A 22,494-nucleotide genomic window follows, 5' to 3' on the forward strand; every position below is an offset into this window, starting at 1 on the left:
AACAACTCTTCCCCAGTCAGCAGCTATTTATTCTAACAAAAGCTTACAGCAAGATCAGGTGTTTGTGTGGACTGCTTTAGCACTGTATGGCAACGGCTAACCACAATGTGACTGGCTTTTTAGCATTTAAACTCTTTTTATCTTTGACTACTGAGCGAGACATTTAATTTTCAGTTTGAACTTTTTTTAATGAAAAGGTCAAATAAGCTAATAAAACAGATTCTTTTCTTACATCCTTCTTGCATATTTCACATGCTGTCCAGCACATTCGGTACTTAATTTATGACGATTCTCCGGGACACGCGACACCAAGGGCCAGAAACACGAGCGCAGGGCAGGCTTTGGGTGGCCACTCAGCCACGTGTGGCTTGCGAGCAGCCTGGGGCACCTCTGCCAAGTCCATGTCCTTGTGCACAGTGCCAGCGCTTTCACTGTGTGGGGGCAGCTGAGCGAGGGGAGTCTCTGGCCCCATCCACTGCCACGAATTAATTGCAGTGAAATGAAACACTTGCACCATGGTTTCCCCTTGTTAACTTTCACATAATTCTCCGCTTTCTCTTTAATTACCTAAATGACAGCCTGCTTTCCATCCCATACTAATGGCCTCAAAATTAGTTGAACAATTCCGGTCACAGCTGCCGTCCTGCAAACTTTCCCTCCTCTGCCTACAAGCATTACAATCGGAGGGAGTCTCTTGCTTCTTTTTTTCAGGAGACAAAGGCTATTTTCCACAAGCCTTTAAAGCACATTTGATTCCTGTACCTGCAGAGAAAATTTCTAGGCTCAGTCTTCAAAATGTAATGCTATGGGTATGACAAAAATTCCCCAGAAAATGTCTCTGACAGCAGTAGCACGATGCTCACCCGCTAGCTGTCCAGCTGCCACCCCACTGGCCAAGTCAAAGTCAAACCCAAGAGAAATTCTTGCAACTTCCTAGCATGAGCTGCGCTTTCAGGCTTAAATGCACTGTGTTAGCAGGCAACCGTACCGAACCCTCTTGTGAATTTAAAATGCTCAGCTGCTGGCATTAAGATCGGAGTGGAAAAGTGAGCTCAAGTGATATAACAAGGATCAGAAGAGCCATAGGATTTCTTGTTGGGGCTGCCCTAGATTTCTGTTGCTGTATTTTCCTGTTGAGTTCCTGCCTGTGGAAAGCACAACCCTCCCACAGCACCCGCGTGCCCTGGTTCGCAGTTGCTTTTCCAGCATGCGTGGGGCTTGTTCCGGAATGGGAAGAAGTGGAATATTGGGGCAAATTTATTCAGGCATTAAGTGACTTACAAACCAGCTGTATTATCTACTGCACTCTGGAGCTTGCATTGAAACTCAAGCTGTATCAAACTTGGCTGCCTTATTTCTGGAAGCATTACAAATACTCCAGGGAGCGCCTTTGCTATTGTACTCTCATACTGAATTATTATTAAAGAAAACAAAGCTCCTGTTCAACTGCAGCTTTCCACAGGGGTGGACGAGCCCTCTGCTGCTTGGCCGTTCTGAATGGAAGGCTGAGACGTGGGCAGTGATGAAACCGAGTCCCTGAAATGTGTGGCGGGGTTTAGGGAAGGGTAAAGAAGGGCTGCAAAGGTGGTGAAGGGCCTGGAACACAAGTCCTGTGAGGAGCGGCTGAGGGAGCTAGGGGTGTTTAGTCTGGAGGAGGCTCAGGGGAGACCTTATTGCTCTCTGCAGCTGCCTGAAAGGAAGGTGTGGGGAGCTAGGGGTCGGCCTCTTGTCGCAGATTACTTGTGGGAGGACTAGAGGGAAAGGCCTCACGTTGCACCAGGGGAGGTTCAGGTTGGAAATGAGGAGACATTTCTTCTCAGAAAGAGCGGTCAGGCATTGGGATGGGTTGCCCAGAGAGGTGGTAGAGTCACCATCCCTGGGGGTGTTCATGGAGAGGTTGGACGTGGTGCTTGGGGACATGCTTCAGCGGGTGACATTGGTGTTAGGGGGACGGTTAGACCAGATGATCTTGAAGGCCTTTTCCAACCTTAGTGATTCTACGATTCTTCTGTGAAGGGGCTGACTCATGAGGTGAAGCAAATAGGAGAGCTTGGTCAGGGCGTCGGGGCAGAAGCCTCCAAGGCCGCGAGGCGAGGGCGACGTGGCCGTGTGGGGCCATATGAGACCGTGTGGGGCCATATGAGACCGTAGGACCGCGTGAGGCCGTGTGGGGCTGTTCGGGACCGCGTGAGGCCGCGTGGGGCCGCGTGGGGCCGAGCACGGGCGGGTGGCGGCCGCCAGGGGCGCCGTGGGGCCGGGCGCGGTGCGCGGCCGGGAGGAGCCGCGGGCGGCGCCGCTCGCTCGGTGCCCGGTGCGCGGTGCGCGGAGCCCGGTGCGCGGAGCGCGGCCCGCCATGAACAGCATCAAGAGCGTCCCGGCGCGGGTGCTGAGCCGCCGAGCGGGGCACAGCCTGGAGGCGGAGCGGGAGCAGTTCGACAAGAACCAGGCGAGGGAGGCGGAAGGGGTTGGGGGGGGGAGGACCGGGGATCCCGGGGATCCGGTCCCGGTCCCCGCGGCGGCGGCGGCGGCTCGGGGCTCGGGGCTCGGCGGGGGCGCTGCGGGACCGGCCCGCTCCGTGGGGCAGCGGCGCTGCACAAGGGGCCTGGCCGGGGGTGGGTGGGGGGAGACTGGAGGCCACCGGGCTTTGGGGACCCGCTGTCCGTCCGTCCGTCCGTCCGTCCGTCCGTCCTCGCTGCCGCGTCCTCCCCCGTGGGCACCGGGCTTCAGCACGGGTTTGTTCTCCCCTTTCCACCCCCGCGTCGCCCCCCCTGCCCCGGCCCCCGGGCTGGTTTGGTTTGGTCCCGGAGAGCCCCACCGAGAGCAGGTGCCGGTTTCGGGTGTTGTGCCATCACGGGGCCGCTCGGCCACGCTGGGTGAGGAAGTGGCGATTGTTGGGTTTGGGGAGCAACACGGGAAAACCTGCAAGTCCTGTTCCTGCGGGACCTGTCTCCTTCCATCGCCCCACCGGGCAGCGCTGATAAATAACCGCGGTGTGAGCGCTGCCTCGTGCACCCAAGGGCAGCCTGTGCCGGCTGGGCAGGAGCGCGTCCCTCCTCTCTCCTTCCAGCCCTTTCCCTTCCCTTGGCCCACGGCACACGAGCAAAGTCACATCGTACGAGCACGCCGCGTCCCCGCGCAGATGCAACTTCGCTTGCACGCCTTGGGCAGAGCTGCTTACGTTGGACGCTGCGAAACGTCCTACAAAAGCTTCGTCCTAAGCAGAGCCTTTCCAACATCCTTACGGGGGTATCGATCTGCCTCTTCCATCTAATTATAGCCGCGGGGATGGCCACCGGGCGGTTGAGGCTGGTGGCACGGCGGATTTCACGTCCCCACGATGCTGCGGCACCGGGAGGCTGAAACCGAGCGCTGCCCCATCGCCTCTGCCCCGCGCCGCTGGTGCAGGTGGCGTTGCTGGCCCTGGTGTGAGCCTGGCGCTCGTGGGCAGTGTGGAGGCCACACACTTTTCCTGGAAATGCTTTTTGAGGTCTCGGTGAAGGTGTCCCCCTCAGAGCGGCTGCGTGTGGGAGCTGGGACCCTGCTGTCCCCGCTGGGCCCTCCCGCTGCAATGTCATCGGAAGCAAAACTTGTGCTTTTCTGTGCCCAACTTTTTGCTTCTAAACACGTGCCAGAAGGTAAAAATCCAACCAGCTAAGCATCCATGAGGTGTATAGCACACATGGCTTCTGAGCGGTACTTTTCTGGTATGATTTGGGGAGCAGAAGTATTAGGAAAGGAGCTCCGGAGAGGATCTGCAGCTCGGCTGATCCAGCAGCCCCCGGGTCGCCCCAGGGGAAGTTTCCAGCCTGACATCCTGCTGCCAAAAATTGCCCTGCTGCCAAAAATCGCTCCCCGCTGTGGTGTCGGGACCTGGCATCCACCTGCCGGGTGGGGATTGCAGCACCGCAGGATGCCGGGGCTCGGGGGAGCCGTGGGCGGGGAGGATCATGCTGTAATTAAAAACAGCCTGGAAAGAAAGGGTGGATGTAAACTGCGCTCCTTCATTTGGGCGCTTTGATCCCGGCTTTAGTCACCAGCTTGGTACGTGAGGGCTGTGAGTAAGGTGTTCGGGCTGTGCCCGTGTGGGTTCCCAGGGCCTGCAGGTGGGCAGGTTTCGGGGTCTGACCCCCCCCCTAGCTATCAGCGCTGTGGTGGTGATGGGGAAATCGTTGGCAGGTTGCATAAAGGTTTCGGCCAGGCTCTTTGTGCACCCACGCTCACAACCAGGACGTGTCCATCTCCAGGTGTCTCTGTTTTGAACCACTTTTTTGGGGAGCTCCTGGCCAGCCCGGGGAGGCAGGAGAAGCGCGTCCAAGCTGCTGTCCCCGGGCAGTGGCATCGTTTTGGTGCTACCTTGGTTTAGCTGGGACCAAGCTGGATGCGGCGTTTCCCATCAGAGCAGTGGTGAAGGTGGGCTGGGGGCTGCTCACCTGCTCCGGATGTAAATCAGCTCAGTTCAGCCCTCAGCACCGAATCACTGAGTAAGAAACCAGCCTCTCCAGCAGCCCCCGGGCTCACGGGCAACGAAGGCAATAAAACCACCTGTGGTGGGGCTGTGGTCTGGTTTTGGGACAGGCAGGCTGGTCCCAGCCTGTCCTGCTGGGCAGACGTGGGTGGATGAGCTCCTGTCCCCTGGGACGGATCATCCCCTGGTGGTGTTTCCCTTGTCCCGGCCCTGTGGGGATCGAGGCTGAGCCTGGCTCCTGCTGGTGATTTGGGCCGAGCTGTGCTGCAGGGCCCCTGTGCAGAGCGCCTCGATAAGATGCAATAAACCACCCTTAGGGGCTCGTTAGGAGCCTTGGGGCTCGTTAACCTTCGGGGTTAAGAGGATTGCATCAAGTCGCCGGCTTAACTCCGCTGCTGCTTTACTGACCCGCATGGCAGGGGACCGCCAGGGCTTCCCCGAGCGCAAGCAAAGCCAAATCGCTGCGGGGTGGTTTTGCTGCCGTCGTGCCCAGCTCGCCCTGCGGCCAGCAAAGCCTCGCTGGGGAGGCACAGCCGTTTTGGGCTCACTTTGGGCAATTTGGGGCGTAAACGCATCACCCCTGTGGCTGGGCGGTGGTGATGCGAGCCCCTGAGCATGCACCTCTGTCCTGAGGGCTGCTCGGCCCCAAAATGCTGGTACGAGGAGCGCGGTTAATGCCCATGGGGGGATCAGCTCCGTGAGTTTCTGGTCCCGGCTGACGTTTGACGGGACAGCGGCGTGCTGGAGCTCAGGGCACCGGGTTCCTCGTGCGTGAGCTCCTCTCACCGTGCAGAACGCCAGGTGACACAAACCCGGGGCCGGTGTCGGGAGCCCTGCGTGCTGCCGGGAGGTAAGGCTGGATCAGGTTTTATGGCTTGTGTACAGGGAGGGACTGCGTTTCTCTTCCGCCACGAGCGCCAACGGCGCGCTTGCTTCCTGCCTTCCTGGCCACTTGGTTTTTCCTCCGCGGAGGCACCGGTGACAAAGGGCTCACAGACGCAGGCATGGCCCCAGCGCTCGTGCCAGGGCGGAGCAGCCCAGCTCAGCCGAGCCTGGGACGGGGAAAAATCCTCGTGGTTTCCAGCAGCTCGGTTTTGGAGCCTGGCATGAGCTGAGAGGTGCAGCTGGCTCCTATTTTTGGGACAAAACCATAATTTGAAGTGTGATTAAATCCATTAGTATATAGATAATCATCCTGATAAGGGCGGCGTGTGGCACTCCTCCCCATTAACCTCACTGCTCCTGCTCCCTCCTTGCTCGGGGGCTGCGTTTTCCCGGAGCCGCTCGCCCGCGGGGCCTGCCATCAAAGCCGTGGAAAAACACCCGGTTCAAAGGCTTCTTGTGATTACACAAACAACCCGAGAATTTGGCATCTCGCTGTCGTGCTCTACCACTTGCGGGTCGCTGAGTTCAGGCTCCAAAAATGCCGTGTGTTTACCAGGCCAGCCGAGGGTACCAGCGGCTCTTGTCGAGCTGCCAGCCGTGCGCCGACGGGGAACGGGGAGGGCTTCCAACAGGCTGCTTTGTTCAGGGATAAAAAAAGCCTGGGTTTGCGTGTCACGAAGGGTTTCGAAGTGACAAACGTGCTGTAAAATTCAGAGTAGTCCCCAAAAGCCCCGGGTGGTTGGGCCGTTCCCAGCTGGCAGCGCAGCCGGCTCTTGGGTTGGGGGGGACGCGGGTTGGGGACGGGGTGGCCCCGAGGTTTGCTGCTGACAGCCCATCTCTCCTCCTCCCGCAGGCCATCAGCATCAGCAAGGCCATAAATACGCAAGAGGCACCGGTGAAGGAGAAACATGTGCGCCGTATCCTTTTCCTCAGCTGCTTGGTGGTGTCCCACCAGGGACGAGCTCCAGCCTCGTCCCCAGAGGAGACCTGATGCCTTTGAGAAGTGTGGTGCCTGGGCAGGAGGGTTTCGTCCTGCAGGAGGTTTGGGGTGTGGGACAGCTTGGCTGGGGTGGCTGGGGTGGAGATCCCTCCGTCAGTGAAAATGCAAAGGAGGGAAATACTCCACGGGATGATTTCAAATGCTCGTGGCAAGAAAACACAGGGGGCCCTGGTGGACCCACAGCCAGGAGAAATAAACAGGGGCTCGTCTGTGGGCACAGCTCCATGCCGGTGTCCTCTGAGCCCGTGGTGAGCTCTGAGCCCGCAGCGCGTCCCCCTGCAGCCTCACGTGCGTGTGTGTCCGGTTGGCCTTGACTGCCGGGAAGGGATCATCCTGGGGACGCACCACGAGAAGGGGGCCTTCACCTTCTGGTCCTACGCCATCGGGCTGCCCCTGCCCAGCAGCTCCATCCTGAGCTGGAAGTTCTGCCACGTCCTGCACAAAGTCCTGCGCGATGGCCACCCCAACGTGAGTGTCCCCTCCCAAACAGCCCTCCCGCCAGCTCGGTCTCTTTCGGGGGAAGCGCGTTGTGTCCCTTGGCAAAGCACCCCGTTAGCTCACAGCCCTGAAACCTCCCCAGCCTCTGGCGTTTGGGGTTGAACTTTGAGCTTTGCTGAGAGGGGCCGGATCCCCGTGCCACTACTCCCACTTCTGCCCCTAGGTCCTCCAGGACTGCCAGCGGTACCGCAGCAACATCCGCGGGGTGGGAGACCTGTGGGTAAGTGGCAAAGCCGGGGAGATCGGAGGTCGGTGCCTTGCTGGGGGCTTGTGGGTGGGCGCCGGGTCTCAGCAGGGCTGGGACTTCCCTGGGGAAGGGATTTGGGTGGGGGCTGAGCCCCGAGAACCCGCAGGGGATGGAAGGGCCAAAAAGCATCACATACATGGGGAAAACAAGCCACCAGCTGAAATAACCTGCTGGGCGGTGGGTGTGCGTGCAGCGATGGGCAGGTGGGAGAGGGCGAGAGCTGTGGGGCTGCTGTGGGTGGCAGGTGGTTTTCTGCATCACTCCAGATACCCCAATTTTCCCCTCATGTCTCCGGCAGGGCCATTTGCACGACCGCTACGGGCAGCTGGTGAGCATCTACACGCGGCTCCTCCTCACCAAGATCTCCTTCCACGCCAAGGTGAGACCCTCCGCAGCGTCTGCACCCCAGAGCTCCCTCCTTGCTGGGGTACCCAGCAGGGTTTGCAGGGGCACGTGCTGCACTGGCAAAAATATTAGCAGCAACAGCTGTTTTTTTTTTTTTTTTCCTTTTACAAAGCACCACGAGTTCCCCCCGGGCCTCGAAGTGTCGGATGAGGTGCTGGAAAAGACGGCGGGGACGGATGTGAATAACATGTGAGTGTCCTTGTGGGAGCAGTGTGCTGCCCGGGTGGGGGCACCCTGCTAACAAAACGGCCCTGTTAAAGGCAGCCGGTGGCGTTTTTAAATCACTCCTGGTCTGCCAGGGTTCAGCGGTGCCTGGTTTCTCCCAGAGCACTGAGACACAGTGTAAACACAGGGAGCAAACACGCCAAAGTCTTGTAAATCAGAGGGGAGGTGGGGGAAAAAAAGGACTCAGCGGGAGGAAATGCAGCCTGGAAAAGCAGCGTCCTGTAGGAGCACCTGTAGCAAGCATAAACAGCTGGAGCGACGCTATCCATGCTGCACAGTGACCCGTTTTTTTTTTTTTTTGGCAGCTTCCAGCTGACGGTGGAGCTGTTTGACTACCTGGACTGCGAGCTGAAGCTGTCAGAGTCAGGTGAGGAGGAGGCAGGTCCTTCCCGGCCGCCCCGGGGCTCTTGAGCAATAGTTTCGCTCTTTGGTCAGGAAGCAAGTTCCAGTTTGGGTCCTTTCTCCTCCTCCTCCTCTTTCTCCTCCTCTTCCTGGAGACTTTGGGGAGAGTTTCTCAGCTGGTTTTCCTGTCGCTGTTCTGTAGAGGCAGTTGTAGGAAAATATTTCAGAAATGTGGTTATTTTTAGCACACCTGAGCAGCGCGAAGTGTTGCACAGCGCTGCTCTGAAATGCCTTTTTATGCCTTTTCAGCGCAATGGTGTTAATTGTGTGCATTACCCAAATCCTTTCCACCCCCCAAAGCAGAGGACAGGGGCTGTGTTCCTTTATAAATATTCATTTCCTCGTGTTGAAATACCTCCAGCAGGGCTGGTGGCCCCTGCCCGTGTTTGCTTCCCTTTCCTCATTCTCCAGGAATTTTGAGATGGCTTAAAAATGCGGCGGTTTCTTCCCCTCCATCACACGTCAGGAGCACGATGCTGCCCTGGAAAATGGGGCGCAGCGGAGGGGCTGCGCTCCAGGCTTCGTTAGCCATCCGCATCTCCTCCTGACCCAGTTATACGGAGCATTTATATTCATAAATATTTCAAAGCTGAGCGGGGAAGAAGTCAGTCGATACGCTGGCTGGATTTCTGCCAGGGGAAGGGATCCATTTCTGTCCCGGGGCGGGCGAGGCTGCGGTGACAGCGGGGCCATCCCCTGCCCTCGGATCCTGCCCTGGCTCTTTGCAGGATTAAACAGAGCAGGGCAAAAACCATCACCTTTCCTGGCCACCCCTTGCGGCGGCGGTTACCGATGGCAGCTGTCCTGCCCATTTATCATCCTGGGTTAAATTCCTCCTATCTGGGGTCGGGGATATCTGTGGCAGAGCTGAGCCCCCATTGCTTCTGCCACCTAGGTCCCTGTGGGTGTTTTTCTTGCTCGGGGAGCGGGGTTGTTCCCCGCTCAGCAGGACGGGACGGTGGTTGGCAAAGCCACAGCTGTCATGGTTAATGATCAAGCCGAGCCAGCCAGAGCCAGGTGGCTCTGCAAACACGTCCGCGGCGCCTCACCGTGCTCTCCCCTCCAGTTTTCCGGCAGCTCAACACCTCCATGGCGCTCTCGCAGATGTCGGCGGTGCAGTGCCGCCTGGCCCCCCTCATCCAGGTGATCCAGGACTGCAGCCACCTCTACCACTACGCCGTCAAGCTCATGTTCAAGCTGCACTCCTGTGAGTCCCCACACCCCACGGTTCCCCTCGCTGCATCCCCCGTCCCTGCCACCCCAGTCACCCGGGGATGCCCCGTGCCCGTCCCGGTCCCGCCTGGCCTTTGTGGCTGGAGGGATGTGGGCACGTGGGAATAAATTCACAGCCTGAGTGGGGCAGAATTTGCAGTCACTGCTGTCTCCTTCCCATCACCACAGGTCTGCCAGCCGACACGCTGCAGGGCCACCGCGACCGCTTCCATGAGCAGTTTCGCAGGTACCCGGGGCTGACACAGGGCACTGGGGTCCCTCCAAGCCTCCCCGCATCCCCTTCAAGCCGTTTTTCTTTCCTCCCCCCTCCAGCCTCAAAAGCTTCTTTAAGAAAGCCTCCGACATGCTGTATTTCAAGCGGCTCATCCAGATCCCCCGGCTGCCGGAGGTACGGCAGGGTTTCAGCATGTGATGGTTTGAGAGGGTTTTTAGGGTGCACGGGGGTGTCCCCACAGCCAGGGGGTCTGGCGATGCTGCAGAGGGACATGCCGGTACATCGTGGCAGTGGGGGGCTGCCTCCCTCCCCGTGGCGCTCCCCAAAAGCCACGGAGGTGTCACCGTGACTTCTTGTCCCCACAGAACCCCCCAAATTTCTTGCGGGCGTCCGCACTGGCAGAGCACGTGAAGCCGGTGGTTGTCATCCCCGAGGAAGCCCCCGAGGACGAGGAGCCAGAGAACCTCATCGAGATCAGCACAGCTTCCACCACAGAGCCCCAGGTAGGGGCACGGGGATGGGGGGGACAGAGACCCGTGGTGGGGGGCAAGGACTCAGCCTGACGCCCTCTGTCCTCCCCAGATCACCTCGGATATATTTCAGCAAACCTTCGGGCCACCCAACGGCATTCGGGATGACAGGGACGCGCAGATCGAGAGCCTGAAGAAGGAGGTGGACACGCTCCGCGCGGAGATGGAGAAGATTAAGCTGGAGGTAAAGCTGGGCGGGGGAGCAGCTGTTTTTCAGCGCTGTAGTGGGGAAACCCAGATGGGATGTGGCAGGATTGGGGCACAGGGTCCTGGCACCCTGTTTTGGGACCTCTCCCAGTGCCAGCACCCAGCTCCCAGGGAAGCAGACAGGACAGAGGACAATTTTAGGTGCTAAAAGGAGACTTTCCTGGGGCATCTCGCAGCTGCTTTGCCCAAACTGCAGCTGGGCACCTGGGTGGAGGTTTTGTGGGGTAGGGTGGGTGCTGGCACCCCCTCGGGGCAGCACCCGAGCACCGTTTGACCCCGCAGGCGCAGCGGTACATCACGCAGCTCAAGGCGCAGGTGAACAGCCTGGAGGGCGAGGTGGAGGAGCAGCGCAAGCAGAAGCAGAAGGCGCTGGTGGACAACGAGCAGCTCCGGGACGAGCTGGAGAGGCTGCAGCAGGTGAAGCAGGACAGCGACCGGTCCCTGCGGCTCTGCGCCGAGGCAGAAAGTAGGTGCAGGGCAGCTGCTTCGCCCAGCAGCACCCGTCGGCTGCGGGAAGCCCCTGCGGCGGGCGCTGATGTGTTCTCACCCCCTCCAGAGAAAGCCAACGCCACCGAGATTCGCTACACGAAGCTGAAGGAGAAGCACAGCGAGCTCATCAACACCCACGCTGAGCTCCTGAGGAAGGTAACGCCACTGTCTACAAGGACCAGATGCTGCCTTTGTCCCCGTCACTGTGTCCGTACAGCCCAACCCTGCATCGATCCCATCCTCTTGCACTCAGAGCCCCCCAAGCATCCCTTAAATTCGTGTCCACCACCAGCCAACACTTTGGATGCCATGAAAAAGGCATCGCCCCTATTGCCCCATGCAGCATTTGGGCAGAGGGAGGGTGGAGGTGGTTTTGTGGCGAGGGTCAGCTCTCCGAAAGAGCCCCGTGTCCCCGCGCAGAACGCTGACACGGCCAAGCAGCTGACGGTGACGCAGCAGAGCCAGGAGGAGGTGGCGCGAGTCAAGGAGCAGCTGGAGTTTCAGGTTGAGCAGGTCAAGCGGGAAGCAGAGATGAAGGTGAGCGAGCCCGTGGGGCCACGGGTCCTGCCCCGGCCAGGCACGGAGCCCATCGCAGCCCGGGGCACGTGGCGGGTGGGGGGGTGGTTGGGGGCAGTGCCTGGTCCAGGAGGGAAGGAGCTGCCCCGGCTCTTCATCAGGGTGTTATTTAATGCGTGCTTTGTTCACCTCTTGCCCGCTTCTGCCATTTCTTCCCCCAAGAAAATGCTGCGCTCCAAACCGCTGGGTTCGGGTGTTTTCATTCCAGCAACCTGGGGGTTGCTCCTCAAACTCCTGCCCTGGGAAAATGAGCCCTTTTCAGGAGACCCCCCCCCCATCCCAAGACCCCCAGACACCATTCTTCTCCCACAAACCGCCACCAGGCTCGTTTCCACTGAGCCCTGGCGTGGGTTTTTGGTTGCAGCTGGAGGACCAGAGTGTGCAGATGGAGCAGCTGCGGCGGGAGCTGGACGCCCGGCGGGACGAGCTGGACCAGGTGCAGTGCTCGCTCAGCCACGCCAAGCAGGTACCCGGGGAGCACCCAAATCCCCGCTGAGCCCAAGAGCAAGCTCGCCGGGGTCCCTCAATGTGTGTCATGAGCTGAACATGTTCTCAGCCCCCTCTTTGTAACCATGGGGTGACGGCCGGTGGGTGACAGGGGTCTCCTGGCCCTACTGGCAGGCAGGCACGGAGCTCAGCACCCAGGTGGAGACCCTGCAGGCTGAGAAGGAGCAGCTGAGGCGCTCAGTGAGCGAGAAGGAGCGCGAGCTGCTCTCCACTCGCAGCCTTGTCCAGGAGAAGGAGCTGCAGCTGAGCCAGGAGGCCGACAAGGCCAGCAGGGAGATCTGCGAGCTGCAGGGCAAGCTGCTGGAGAAGGTACGGGGCTGCGCCCCTCGCTCGGTTTTGGGGAGGGTGCTGAGCACGTGGGGGCTCAGCCAAGCTGGTGCCAGACAGATGTGATTTGCACCACCAGTAACGGGATGCTGGACTCTAAAACTACAAAAGGGGCTCTTGGTGACGGGGTCCCTGTGCCCCGGCCGCGAGCCCACGCCTCCCTCCCACCCCGCAGAGCAACCAGGAGCAGAGCCTGCAGCAGAAGCTGCTGGACGAGCAGTTCAGCATCCTGCAGGAGGCGGTGCGGGAGGCCGAGGGCATCCTCCGCGACGCGGTGGCCAAGCTGGACGACCCGCTGCATGTCCGCTGCACTAGCTCCCCAGGTACGCCCCGCAGCCCCCTCTCCCCCCGAGACAGGTAACGTGGCATCCCCCAGGCATCCTCTCCCACCAAACGTTAAGCCTGAGGAGTTTGGGGTCTGACTTCCAGGGAGGGAATTTTTAGCTCTCCCAGAACTGGTCTTTAAGGGTTCCTTCCAACCCAAACCATTCTGTGATCCTAACGAAGCTAAATTCCTTGCAGATTACCTGCTCAGCCGTGCAGAGGCGGCGCTGGAGTCCACGGATGCTCTGGAGAGCGGGCACGCGCAGTACGTGGCCTCCATGGCAGGTACCTGGGGCTCGGGACCGGCAGCATCGCTTGAATGTTGCTTTAATTTTTATATATCCAGCAGCCCCTGGCCGTTTTGGGGCTGTCAGCAAGCATTCACTACCTGTGGCGGGGAGAGGACACAGGGGCTGGAGCTGATGGGTCCCCACGTGCTCATTTGAGGAGCCACCTGCAAGCTGGAGGGGTCAACACCAACCTCTCCAAGCCCTTGTTCTGACCCTCGGATGCCTTTGAGGGGGGTGTCGGTGCCCTGGGCCGGCTGTGCCTGACCCTATTCTCCTGCTGGCAGATGCTGCGGCACTGGTGGGGGCTCTGGCTCTCTTCGCACACCTAACAGCCGACACCATCGTGAACGGCAGCGCCACGTCCCACCTGGCTCCCACCGACCACGCCGACCGTGAGTGGATGCAGCGGATGCTCCGGGTGGGGTTGTGCTCGTGGGGGTTGGGTTTTGGTGCTGGTTTTGGTGCTGGACCCTTCTTCGGGTGGACGTGGGACATCCCTGCACAGCGAGGGGCCCGCCACTGACCTGTCCTCTCCCCAGGGCTGACGGAGACGTGCCGGGACTGCGGGCAGCGGAGCCTGGACTACCTGGGCGAGCTGAAGGACAAGCAGACGATGGGGCGCGCTGAGCTGGGGGACGTGCGGCGGGCGCTGCGGGGTGTCCTGGGGCTGGCCCAGGTAGGAGCTGGAGCCCGGCGCTCCCCTGTGTTGGGTGACTTGTTGGCAGGGGGATTGCCTGAAGGAAAAGTCAAAGCAGGTGGTTAATGCAGGAGGACGTTGCCTCCGTTTGTCCAGGTGGGATGTTTGCTCACAGCCTGCTGGCTGCATCCCAGGGAGACGATGGAGAGCTGTTTTTTATTTTTAAAAAAAAAAAAGGAAATGTGGCTTTTCCCGTTGCCCAGAGCTGAAATTGGAGATGCTGGCTTGGAGTGAGCACTTAGGGGTGGTTTGTCCCCATGACTTGCAGGTTATAGTGCGTTCCCTGAGCCCTCTCAGCTTCTGAGCACTGAGACACTTCCTGATGCATGGGGATGGTCACCCTCAGATCGGCTGAAGTCTTTCAGCTCAGTACCCCTGTGGTACACTCCTGTGATATCAAACTTCCCAGCTTTCAGATATTTCTTCTCACAAAGCCTCCTGTTAGTCTTGTCCGTTAAAATACTTTGTATTCAAAGGCCATTGGCTCTCTAGAGCTCTGCCATGTTACGTCTGCCACAACTGCACCTGTATTTGAGTTTTGCCACCTTGGTTTGGGACATTTCCTACCTCTGAGGTCCTTGTGTCGTGTTTGCTGCAAGGTGCTGACACACGTGCCTCTGCCCTTGCTGTCTGCAGAATGCTTCTTCTGCAGCTTCATTTGCTTAGGGGGAAAAACAAGCTGAATGCTTTCTTTGGTTTTATTCTTTACTAATACTTTCTTCTCTTCCTCTGCTGAAAACCTCCTGGCTGTTGCTGCCTCCTCTGGCAGGAGCTGAGACCGAAAAGCTTGGACATCAAGCAGGAAGAGCTAGGGGACATGGTTGAGAAGGAGATGGCCTCCACCTCTGCGGCAATTGAAGACGCTGTCAGGCGGATAGAGGTGAGACGAAGCCATGGGATGGGCCCATGGGCAGCGAAATGTCCACTGGTGCCTCCTCTCCTCCTGCAGCTCTGCTTGCAGCAGTGTGGCATCCCACCTTCCCTTTTCCCATTTCCCAACAGGAGATGATGAGCCGGGCCAGGAACGAAAGCTCTGGCATCAAACTTGAAGTGAACGAGCGGTGAGTGTTGGGGGGTTTTGCCATTTCGGTCCTGCAGCGGCTGTAACAGCGGGGCTGGGTGGTGTTCTGAACCCTCACGTGCACTCTGGATCTGCATTTTTCTAATGCTGAGCATAAAATTGCCTTTGGAAGGGAGGGCCTTCACATTGCACATCTAAGTTAATATTTGATGGCTTCTCTGTGGGCTGCTTAAAGGTAACCTTCAGCAGGCTGGTCTCTGGAAAAGACTCATTCGTTAATGCAGGCCAAAGAGGGCTCTCCTGGATGCTCAACCCTTTTTCTTGTTTCCCTACAGGATTCTGAACTCCTGCACGGACCTCATGAAGGTCAGTACTGCAGGAGCTGAGCTTCTCAGGGGGTCACAAACTACACAAAACTGTCACTTCCCACCACTGGCAAAATCGATCCCTCTGTATACAATCCGCATCAAACACCAAAACCTGTTCTTCCTCATTCCAGGCCATTAGACTTCTTGTAATGACATCCACGAACTTACAGAAGGAAATAGTAGAGAGTGGCCGGGTAAGTCCTCCCCTACGCTCAGCCCCATGCACTGATGTGAAACACCCACAGTTTCCCACAGTTTGCAGAAACACCAGCTGAATTTCTCACTTTCCCCTGTTAGTGGCACGTTTGCAGCCCTGCTGGCTGGAGATGGGCTGCTCAGCCCCGTGCTCTTTGCAGACCTTGCAGTCTCCTTTACAAATCTTTGTCCGTCTAAAGATGATGGCCCAGACGTGTCCTAAACCCAAACCAAATTCACAGGCTCAAGGCTTCAAAGTTAGTTTTCTTGGTCCATATTTAAGTAGGCCAACGAGAGCAACCTGAAGGGCACAGAAATGATGCCAATCCCTTGATTTATGGCTTTATATGTGGCTTTATACATTGTTATATCGTATGTGGATTTTTATGTATTTTAGTATGATTTATGGATTTATTATATGTTTATATGGAAAGAAGCTAATGCAGGCCATAATATTCTCGTAACAACAGGGGGCAGCAACAACTCAGGAGTTTTACGCCAAGAACTCGCGCTGGACTGAAGGGCTGATCTCTGCCTCCAAGGCGGTGGGCTGGGGAGCCACGCAGCTCGTGTAGGTACCCGGCTGCAGAACGTGGCTGTTACCCCACTCAGATACTCCCTGGCTGCTGGAGGGTCGTGCGTGGGTGGTTGGGGTCAGGGCACCACGCCCTGAGCTGTGCTGGTGTGGAAAATGTAGGGGCTAGTTTGGAAAAAGCTGTAAAAATCTTGTCTGCCCTATTGCAGGAGCACAGTCCTGCCCCCTGTGGTATTTTATCCCCATCCAAAACTTCTGGATCTGGTGTTTGAGTAGTTTGCTTTGTAAATGAGCTTTAAATAACGAGACAAAGCTGTGGTTTCAACATCTGATGCTGATTTCTGAGAGTATAGTGGGAGGCAAATAGCCCACACTTGTGCTGCAGTGCGAGGCGAGCGTCTCTAATACGATCTCTCCTCCGACTGCAGAGAATCAGCAGACAGAGTTGTCCTGCACACAGGCAAATACGAAGAACTGATCGTCTGCTCCCATGAAATCGCTGCCAGCACGGCTCAGCTGGTAGCTGCCTCCAAGGTGAGCGTCCCAGCAGGGCTGGCTGCACACCACGTGGCAGATTTTAAGTCCTTTTGTTCCCATCGTTTTGTTCCAGGGATGCTCTCAGGCACTGGTGCGTGGCAGTCCTGCCCATGGCCTCCTTCCCAGAGAAGGGAAGCTCTTAATTGGAAGGGGATTATTAAAATAGGAAGGGGATTATTATTTTCAAGTTGGTTTCTGCTTTTAATACGTGTCTTCACCTGCATTAATGCTCCCACACCTTGTAGGGCTTGCCTCTGAAATGAAGCTGTGTAAAACCTCCCATCTTCCTCCTGCCCAGCTGATTATGTAAAGAAAATGTTCATAATTAGTGAGAAACCCAGGGGGAGGTACTGCAGAAGGCAGCATTGAGAGGGATGAATTTTTGGTCCTTACCACTTTTCCTCTTCGTGGTGACGGAGATGTGTCGAGGTTTCAGTAAACAGAGGGTTGGAGGGAGGTGGGCCGAGACTTATTTTTGTGGCAGATGATGATAAAGTGAAGAACAGGCTTGTAAAAAAATTATCTGTGCACCAGTGCTGCTTGTTCGTGTGTCCTTGGCTCGGATGGGAGCAGAGGTGGCTTAGGCTGAAGGAGGTCACCTTGTCCCTGATGGGATCAGCAAGTCCATCTGTCCTTTTCACATCTAGGTTGTCATTCCCACTTAGACCACTCTAATGTGCTGTGATCGGTGTCCCTGATCCCATGCAGGATTTGGCCGCCTTGATGTGCACCCGTGCCTCCGAGCCATCAGGCTTTGGGGCCACGCTGGGGACCCGCGGCCATCTGTGTGTTCGTTGCAGGTGAAAGCCGAGAAGAGCAGCAGGAACTTGGGCAAGCTCCAGGAGTGCTCACGCAACGTCAACGAGATGGCGGCCAACGTCGTGGCTTCCACCAGGACGGGGCAGGAGCAGATCGAGGAGAAAGGTGAGGTTTGGTAAAGCAGGAAGGGAAAGCTAAAACCCTCAGTTCCTTTCCTGGCCTGGCAAACACCCCCCTGCTTTTCTCCCCAGACACCATGGACTTTTCAGGCATGTCCCTCATCAAGCTGAAGAAGGAAGAAATGGAGACACAGGTAAAGCCTCCACACGGGGAGGAAATGAGGACAAATTTGGTGCTGCCATCCTCAGGCAGCGTTCATCCTCTCTGGGGGGGGACAGCACAACGTTTTGGGGGGGGGTTATTGCATTCCCATGGCAGCTGCTGCCGGGCACTTGGGGACCAGATATGCTCTTGTGGTGCAGGTGAAGGTGCTGGAGCTGGAGAAGTGTCTGGAGGGCGAGCGGGTGCGCCTGGGCGAGCTGAGGAAGCAGCACTACGCCTTGGCTGGCGCCTACGACGCGGCGGAGGACGGGGAGGCCAGGCCGGCGCCGGCCCCCAGGCGAGGCATCCTCAAGAAGCCAGCCCTGGCCCAGAAACCTGGCCACGTCCTGGGGACGGACAGAGAGGTAGGGCCCTCAGAAGGGGGACACGGGGCTGGGGACACGTTTGTGCCCTGATCTTTGGCTTTGTCCCCTCTCGTTGCAGCCCGAGCAAGACGCCAGCCTGCACCGGGCGCACGCCGTCAACTTCTAGGGGGACTGAGGGGACGGAGCTGGGGCCCAGCCTTGGGCTGGGGGCAGCCACAGCAACGCTCTTATGTCTGTGTTTTAAACAGATTGCCTTGCCTCTGCACTGGTGTGCCTTTGTGCGCGGGGGTCTCCTCCCTGCCTGGCCTGAGAAACTGGATTTTTTTTTTTTTTTAAATTGACTTTTATTTTTTTTTCCACTCAGTTCCTCTCAGTAGAGTTGTTGGGGTCCTGTAGCTCCCCAAGCAGTGCAGGATGCTGTCCTTGTGGCCTGCTGAGCAGCTCGCCCAATTTAATTTAATTTGGGATTCTTTTGGGTTGATTTTTATTTTATTTTTTATCAGCACTAGACATTTTCAGTAAATGTAGCTCTCTACTGTACTGCTTAGACCCTTTCAAAGAACTGTGAAATGTTTTTAAAGTAGGAAATTGCTGGGCTTTTCTCGCAACTGTTTTTTTAAATTCCTCTTTTTCAGGAATAATTTGACTTTGTTTTAGCGTGGGATCAGCTCTCAGCAGAGAAGGGGAATTTAGCTTTAACAGGCGTGAGGAACGTTTGGTAAGGGAAAAAGCAGGTATTGACACACTGGCAATAAGGATACAAACATTTTTATTTCCTTTTCTATTTTTTATTACTAGAGCAACAGCAGGGGATCAGTTGCATTATGTTTTATATGTAAGATAATTAGCAGAATTAAACCTAACCGTGGCCTGTGGGAGCCAGGGGACATTAAATGTGGCGAAGTCTGCAGCAATAAGGAAACACTGATGGGCAGCGATGGGGGGCAGAGGAAACGTAATCAGCTGTATCTTCTCTTTGAACTACTACCACGATGTAGATTATTAAAGCAGCAATATTTAAACGAGGTGTGGTGCTTGGGCAGGAGCTGGGGTTGGCGCTAAAGGGGTGCTCCAGCAGGTGCCGAATTGCAGGGCAGCGCTCACTGAGGTGCCTGCTGGTGGGGAAACGCCTCGGAGGCGTTCAGTGATGGTGCAGGGGTGGGATGGGTGGGACATGGCCCTGAGATGGAGGCTGCTTGCTGCTCCTCTGGGCACACCTGGGCAGGAACAAGACATCGTGAAGGGTTTTGAGCCGTGGTGGCTTTGTGGCGGATCGTACGTGTGATGAAAGCCATGGCTGGAGGCACAGGGCCGGACACCTGCACCCAGGGCTTGCTGCCGGCTGCAGGGCACCCGCCCAAAGTCAACAGGGAAGTTTTTGGCAAACCTCAGGGTTACTGACAATTTATTTGAAATTGCTTCCGCTTTCTTTAGCCCCAGGAGGACAGGAAGGAGATGTTTCAAGGAATCTCATTTATTCTGCAGGGCTGAGTTTCACTTCAGCTCCTGGCGCAGCTCAGATGCACCAGTGAATGTGGACACCTGAAGCAAAGACACCCACGCAAGGGTGAGCACAGCACCCATGTAGATAAGAGGAGCACCTTGAGGGGCCCTTTAAAAAAATAATTATCTAGAGTCAACATTTTCATCCAGTTCCTCAAGACACTAAAGAAATTATGATAAAATTTCATACGAGCCCCAGTACAAAGCATGTAGTTCACGTGATTAACAATAAGCTGTAAACCTGTTTGTTAGAATTACAGCTTGCTATATCGAAATATGAATTCTATATGAATTTTATTATTCAATGTTGTAGCCGCCTCTTGAAGACCTGAGCTTTCTGAGGTTGCACATCACAAAACAGATGTTACCGGGTTATGAACAACCAACCCTGGCAGCGTGGTGAGCTGTAATTCTCATTTCCCAACCCATCATACCCGAAAAGAAGAGAGCCCACATCTTGAAAATGGGCTTTGATGTTAAATACTGGTGTCACTGGGCAAGACAAGCAGCTAGTCAAACCCTGCAAGCTATGGTGAGTGCTTCTCCAGCCTGACAAGGCGCATCGTTCCTTGGAAGGCAAGGAGAACCTCTTATCTGGGGCAGCACTGGAGGAGAGGCTTTAATTTATTGGGTGACCAATAAATACCACACCGTGCTGTGACGTTACAGCAACGACCGTGGCCAGCCTTCTGAGTTTCGTTTCTTTCTGAAACCCTTTCTCTTCACACAAGGAAGTGCTTGCTGCAGTAGCTTGCAGTCTATTTATAGGTGGTGATAAAGCTGTATTTGCTGGGAGACTGACGTCACCCTGACCACTCACACCAGCACATCTCATAATGGAAATATTGATTAAACAAGAATGCTAACTTGTAAATTGCACTACCGTAAATCTAGCCACAGCTCTATTTAAAGTTTAAAGAATTCAAAAGCAAACTGATATTGGCTGTAAAAGCAGTCCTATGGGTGAATGGAACTTGTTCAACAACACTGCTGTTTCATTATGATTTACTTAAATCAATACTTGCAGAGGCTGCAGGTAAAGTGACCCATGCAAGCATGTACAAAGTCAAAAAAAATAACAGCAGAAACCAGCCCCAAATGCCACTTAAAACACAACTTATATTCTAAAGTAGTTTTATATCAAAATTAAGCTTGCTGTCCATTCTAAGACTTCCTCAATTGCCATACTTTCCAAAAAGTATGTGTTAGTCATAGCAGACATTAAAAAAATAAACAAACCACACCACAAACCGTCTATGCAACGGTTTATTCTAAGATTCCATCAAGACACCCTGCTGTACAGGATCCAATTTGCTAATGAGTTTTAAATGCCATTATTGTATCTGTGGAGCAAGGAAGATGCTTAGAACTGTGCCGAGAACAAATTTTACTCAGTACTTGCAACAAAAACAGTGGAAAATAACCAAGAGAAAGATGTGAAACATGACAGTCTGCTCCCTCCTACCAAGGTTAGTTCAGTGCAGTTTATTTTTCTTGAAGCAGTTTTCAAGCAGCCTCTCATCGAAGCCCTCCTCTCCCCCCACCCTTTGGCTCCCTCGGCAGCCAAATCTCGTGTAACCACAAATGAGTTTGGACGCAAGCACACAAAACAGCTGAAGTTTGGTACCTGCACTGCGAAAAAGAGCAAGGTTTACAAAACACAAGTCTCTTAGATCACTAAGAAGAAAAACTCCATTGAAAGTAAGCACACAAATACAAAATGCTGCCATTACCCGCTCTAGGAAATCAGGTAAGAAATAAACTTCTGTAAAAATGTTTTTAAGAGCCCTTAAAGCCATAAGCAGCAGCCACCCTCTTGCAGGGTGGGTTATTTCCCTTCTGAGCCTAACCTGCAGGGCACCAGGTAAGCACGTGCTTCTGTGCAACGCTTCTTGGCACAGGCATTCCGTGAATGGCCCAACTGGGAAAATTACTTGGGCAGTAAAGAAATACCAGCCAAGACAGCCATTTTACAAACGCCCCCGGGGTCAGCTAGCTTAATTTAAAACAGCATGATGCAAAGAGGCCGTATATAGCCCTTGCAAAACGTCACTGGTAGCGTGAGACAGCTAACACACACACACCACCCCAAAGGGCAGCATAAATTTCCACAGCATGGTCAATATTTTCTCTCCTCAAGCAGCAGTCTCCTTCCCCTGCCAAGAACCACATCCACTTTGTTGCCCCCATCCTCCAAGGAACATGGCTGCCTTCTTCCCAGCCTTACCAGAGGGGCCACGAACATGCCCCAGGCTGCCCAGGACCAGCCTTCGGGATGTCAGTCGGGGCACACAAGTGTCATAAAGCTTCACTGAAGCTTCTCGTGAGAAATTCTCTCTAAAGAAATCAGTCTGAAAAGCAACACGTTTTTCAATCACAGTGACAAAGTCTCAGAAGTAAACAGGCAAACCTGTAGAAGATTCCGTCGAGGTCGATTAACGTACAACTGGAAGAGGACTCAGATTAGAGGAACAAGTGTTACAGAAGGATGGGTGTAGGCTTGCGTGACCTCCAAAGCCAGCTTCCAAAGAGAAAGGAGGGCTCAAGACATGAAACAGTACCAGTGTATCACCAACACACCACTTAAGGCTTGTATGTTACTTATTTTGTTATCCGTTACACAACGGACATGTGGGTCCCCTACCTGGCAGCATCTCACCGCACCGGCTTTCTCTCCTTTGGCTAAGGAACGATCCCACCTAGATCAATGGTTTAGCACACGGTGGCCCCATGGAAAGGCATCCGAACACCCCTGTTTCGGAACAGGCACACCTTGAGGCTTGGTGCACACCAAAACACGGGCACTGCTGCAGATTCTTAGAAGAGCGGCGTTAAGGAGCTGCAGCTTTTACATAACACCACCTCCTTCCCTCGCCCACCTGCACTGAGTCAGCACAGCAAGCTTTCTGTAGTTGTAGTTTCCTACTTCTGCATTAGAAGAAGGTGATCAAATCTCTGCAGCCACCACAAATGGAACACATCAAGAAGAAAAAGGAAAAAAAAAATTAAAAAGGGATTTTCTCCCATATATTATTATCAGTTATTCTGCAGCAGGACTTCTATTTTACATTGCTATTAAAATGACAGATGTTACAGAAGATTACATCAGGTTCTTTCTGCTCTCTGACTCATATTCCTAAATAATTTTGGTTGACTCATTTCTCCTCACTTGGCTGAAATTTAAGTTTTTCCTCTATTAACAAATAAAAGCGGGCTTCCCCCTTCTCTCAGCTTTTCCAGGTCAAGACTAGGCACTTCCACTGTTCTAGGTGACTGCAGGAAACAAAACTGCAGAGATTTGACCTGGCAAAACAGCCCACGCACCTCTTCACTACGATTAAGATGTGCAGAACCTGAGCATACCTGTCCTGTATCAGCTACGCACACACCGTATATCCAGTCACTAAG

General features: G+C 55.3%; 1 protein-coding gene and 1 long non-coding RNA gene across 4 annotated transcripts; one reads left to right on the forward strand and one right to left on the reverse strand.

Annotated features, from left to right (window-relative positions):
• Positions 1–2,256: 2,256 nt before the first annotated feature.
• On the forward strand, positions 2,257–19,766 carry HIP1R (huntingtin interacting protein 1 related). 3 transcript variants are annotated; one of them, XR_010825550.1, is made up of 33 exons: positions 2,257–2,446; positions 6,204–6,267; positions 6,676–6,818; positions 7,012–7,068; positions 7,394–7,474; positions 7,613–7,689; positions 8,031–8,092; positions 9,194–9,334; positions 9,529–9,586; positions 9,673–9,748; positions 9,940–10,077; positions 10,157–10,288; positions 10,594–10,777; positions 10,868–10,956; positions 11,221–11,337; positions 11,741–11,842; positions 11,998–12,192; positions 12,386–12,533; positions 12,733–12,819; positions 13,109–13,216; positions 13,364–13,500; positions 14,291–14,401; positions 14,524–14,582; positions 14,878–14,908; positions 15,042–15,104; positions 15,576–15,676; positions 16,069–16,174; positions 16,978–17,101; positions 17,188–17,249; positions 17,419–17,622; positions 17,702–18,301; positions 19,018–19,150; positions 19,400–19,766. XR_010825550.1 is itself a non-coding variant. In XM_066979048.1 (31 exons), the coding sequence occupies exons 1-31, from the start codon at positions 2,354–2,356 to the stop codon at positions 17,747–17,749; spliced, it is 3,198 nt and encodes a 1,065-aa protein (XP_066835149.1). In that variant the 5' UTR covers positions 2,257–2,353; the 3' UTR covers positions 17,750–18,605. The 3 variants fall into 3 exon arrangements, 1 of the variants encoding a protein (XP_066835149.1); XR_010825549.1 differs by having other exon boundaries at positions 19,069–19,150; XM_066979048.1 differs by lacking the exons at positions 19,018–19,150; positions 19,400–19,766 and having other exon boundaries at positions 17,702–18,605.
• Positions 12,787–16,979, reverse strand: LOC136786560 (uncharacterized). The gene is made up of 3 exons (XR_010825554.1): positions 16,571–16,979; positions 13,016–16,475; positions 12,787–12,922 (listed from the first exon to the last, which is right to left on the reverse strand). It is a non-coding gene; the product is annotated as an uncharacterized lncRNA (long non-coding RNA).
• Positions 19,767–22,494: the final 2,728 nt, after the last annotated feature.

Source organism: Anser cygnoides, chromosome 17, assembly GCF_040182565.1.
Source record: "Anser cygnoides isolate HZ-2024a breed goose chromosome 17, Taihu_goose_T2T_genome, whole genome shotgun sequence".
In the NCBI taxonomy this organism is placed as follows: domain Eukaryota; kingdom Metazoa; phylum Chordata; class Aves; order Anseriformes; family Anatidae; genus Anser; species Anser cygnoides.

Excerpts from the sequence above, each read along its gene's own strand:
- HIP1R (XM_066979048.1), top strand. The coding sequence starts at position 2,354 with ATGAACAGCATCAAGAGCGTCCCGGCGCGGGTGCTGAGCCGCCGAGCG. Across the intron at positions 7,475-7,612 it reads AGATCTCCTTCCACGCCAAG|CACCACGAGTTCCCCCCGGG; the intron begins GTGAGACCCTCC and ends CCTTTTACAAAG. Across the intron at positions 17,250-17,418 it reads AGGAAGAAATGGAGACACAG|GTGAAGGTGCTGGAGCTGGA; the intron begins GTAAAGCCTCCA and ends CTTGTGGTGCAG.